The sequence below is a fragment of the Carassius carassius genome, chromosome 12 (assembly GCF_963082965.1).
Source record: "Carassius carassius chromosome 12, fCarCar2.1, whole genome shotgun sequence".
In the NCBI taxonomy this organism is placed as follows: Eukaryota; Metazoa; Chordata; class Actinopteri; order Cypriniformes; family Cyprinidae; genus Carassius; species Carassius carassius.
The window spans coordinates 530,157-533,440 of record NC_081766.1 but is presented as its reverse complement, the minus strand read 5'-3'; the positions used below and the strand labels follow the sequence as shown (position 1 = coordinate 533,440).

The window sequence follows — 3,284 nt, the reverse complement described above, 5'->3', positions numbered from 1 at the left end:
AGAAAAGTTTACAATTATATTAAATTTTATTGTCACAGAAACAATGCAATTGTGCAAAACAGACCAGTTTATTATATTTCCCTTGTTCATGAGTTGTGTTGTTTATTTTTTAGGCCTCATAGCATTCATCCTGCAGTGAGAGAGGGGATAAGAGAGCACATCCTGAGCTTCCCACGCCAACTGAACCACTACTCACGGATGAAGGGAGATGTGGAGAGGGAGTACCTGAGCCCTGATTTAAACCTGCTCCGCATGTTCCGCCTATACAAGGAAAACAATCCAGCATCCACTGCAAAGTTCTGGCTCTATAGGGAAATCTTCAAGTAGCAAAACCTCAGTTTTGGGCAGCCAAGAAGTGATACTTGTGCAAAATGTGACGCCCTGTTCTCAAAATTAGTAGCTGCTACAACAGATGGAGAAAGGTGGAAGATCGCAGCCGAGAGTGAGCTTCACCACCGGAAAGCCGAAAAAGCGTACACCCAGTTGCAGGCTGACACAGAGTGGGCCAAAACCAATGATGACTGCCATGTCATTTGCATCGACATGCAGGGGGTAGTGTTCACGCCAAACCTGACACACTCCAACGTGTACTATCAACGGCAGCTGGCCAACTACAACCTCTGTATCCAGGAGATGGGCATTGAAATACCTCCTACAATGTGCCTCTGGCATGAGGGCATCGCTCACAGAGGTTCCATCGAGGTGGCAAGCTGTCTTTTGAAGTGGGCAGAAACATCTTTCGCTCCCCTAGTCCAGGCAAAGGAACGGAAGCTCATCATCTATAGTGACCGATGCTGTGGGCAGAACAACAACTGGCGAGTCCTAAACCTCATGGCCCTACTCGTATCTAGAGGGTTCTTCAGTCAGATAGAGCAGAAGTTCATGGTGTCTGGTCACTCCTTCCTTCCCTGTGACCGTTCATTTGCCACGCTGGACAAGAGGCGTAAGGTGTCCACACTCCACACCCCCAGCGATGTCGCCGAGATGATCCGTGGAGCCAGGCAGCTGCATCCATTTAAAGTAATTGAGATGAAATGTGCGGACTTCAGGCAGCTCCCTGATGCAACATTAAAACATCCACCTGGCTTCCTAATCACATCCATGATGTGGTTGAAAGTGACAGGTAAAAAACTAAAGAACTAAAGAACTAGACTAAAACTAAACTGGTTTTCTGAGATTAACAGTGTTGGGGATATGTGCGTGAAGGAAGAATCTTTATTGAATTTCTTGTTGAATCATGATTTCAGCTACTGATCCATGGTGTGTCCACACAAAAGGGAGCCACAGCCTCTACGAGGGATGGAAGCATTGGCTGATCACCAAACAGAGGAAGAATCAACCACCTCCAGCTCCCTTGTTTTCCACCACGTATGCTCGTGCTTACGAGGACCCTCTGCCCATCAAGAAGGAGAAGCACCGTGACCTTATGAAAATGCTAGCCTACATGCCAGCGGAGGCCCAAGCATTTTATGGGACACTAGAATGTGAAGAGTAGCCTGGTATGTGTAGGTCATGTGCAGGGAAAGGTGGGATATATTGTGTATATTGTGTGAAATGAATCATAAAAGTAGCTGTAGCTTATCTTGTATGCCTTATCTTATGATGTATAATAGTAATATATAGGTATTTATTTTATTTTATTTAGAACCAAAAAAAGGAAGACATATATGGTAAACTAGCATATGGAACCAGCATGGAATGAAGATGATGTATGTCTGTATTGTAAATATGTATTGTTTACCGTTATTACTGTTTATTGTTTGTATGTATTGTTTATTGTAAGTATGTATGGTTTGTTTGTACTGACGTTTATTTTCTGTACTATAAGTAGGCCTATGTATTGTTCATTGTTCGTACCGTATTGTCCGCGTTTTTGTTCTGTGATTTACGTTGGCAAAAAATAAAAGAAATTGAAAGAAATAAATGCTTAATATTTTCTTGAAGGTTCTGTTACTGTATTAAAACTAAGATAAAAGAATTAAATCTCCAGTGGTTTAAATTGATATGATTAATTGGACTTATACTGTTATTCCAAATTAACTGGACATATACTGTTCTTCCACATTCCAGAAATGTAAATTAATCTAACTTTTTATTTTTAAGATTGATACTAAAAAATCCTATCTCATTAGAATTGGGAAGCTTTTGTTGTCTATCTTCAATTAAAAAAAAAAAAGTAATATAATATTCAGAGTCCAAATTAAAAAAAAATTTATTATTCAAAAATTGAAAATATGGACTTATATGGTTCTTCGTCTGAAGCCCTCAATTGATTTGAGAGGCTCAAAGGTTTTCTGTAGCCCAGCAATGATGAGGGGATGAGGTGCAGTCTTGGAGGGTTTAACCTCCTAGCACCTCTCAAGAACCTGATGAACAGATTATGCTTCTCTGTGCAATGCATCATGATATGCCTGAAAGGCAGCAGCATACACTTTCTTGGGGGAGGGACACAGCCTCCACTTCAGCCTCTCTTGCAAAAAAGAAAGCACAACAATGACACCTGCATAGTAGAGGGGATCCTTGCCTGGGTGTTATTGTCTATAAGTGCCTGTGACAGGCCACTTAAGTTCTCAGAGTCCCATTCAGGAGCCACAGCCTAGGTTCCACAGATCTGGAAACAGATTCCATATGTTGCACGTCCTTGAGAAAGGAGGTCCTTCTCAAGGTCCCTCAGGCGAATCTGCCAGGGAAGGGCTGTTGTGAGGAGCATCAGGTCTGAAGAGTAGGGTGCAAACAAAAAAGAAACTGAAGGAACAGTCTGCAAAGAGGCAAAAGCAAGTTGTGAAAGTATGTGTCCTTCAGGATGATCACTGCAAACTAATCTTGGGAGATAATTTTTCTCAGTGTGTCTCAGTTCTGTGTCTCAGGCGTCAACAAAGCAGACTTCATTTTTGTTTTTTCTTTACCATCCACACTCAGCATCTTGGGCTTGACTGAGACCTGGATTTATCCAGTACACTCAGAAACTACAGCTGCTGTACTTTACTTCTAAAATCGATACTATTAGAGATAAAATTGCAACCATTCAGCCGTCAGCTACAGTATCACATCAGACAGTGCACTATAGACCCCCTGAGGAACAGTTCCACTCATTCTCTACTATAGGAGAGGAAGAATTGTATAAACTTGTTAAATCATCTAAACCAACAACATGTATGTTAGATCCTATACCATCTAAGCTCCTAAAAGAGGTGCTTCCAGAAGTCATAGATCCTCTTCTGACTATTATTAATTCCTCATTGTCATTAGGACATGTCCCCAAAACCTTCAAACTGGCTGTTATT

General features: G+C 41.5%; 1 protein-coding gene across 1 annotated transcript; it reads left to right on the top strand.

The window, feature by feature from the left end:
- Window positions 1–655: 655 nt before the first annotated feature.
- On the top strand, window positions 656–1,578 carry LOC132154087 (uncharacterized). Its single transcript, XM_059562717.1, has 2 exons — window positions 656–1,123; window positions 1,248–1,578. The coding sequence occupies exons 1-2, from the start codon at window positions 658–660 to the stop codon at window positions 1,493–1,495; spliced, it is 714 nt and encodes a 237-aa protein (XP_059418700.1). The 5' UTR covers window positions 656–657; the 3' UTR covers window positions 1,496–1,578.
- Window positions 1,579–3,284: the final 1,706 nt, after the last annotated feature.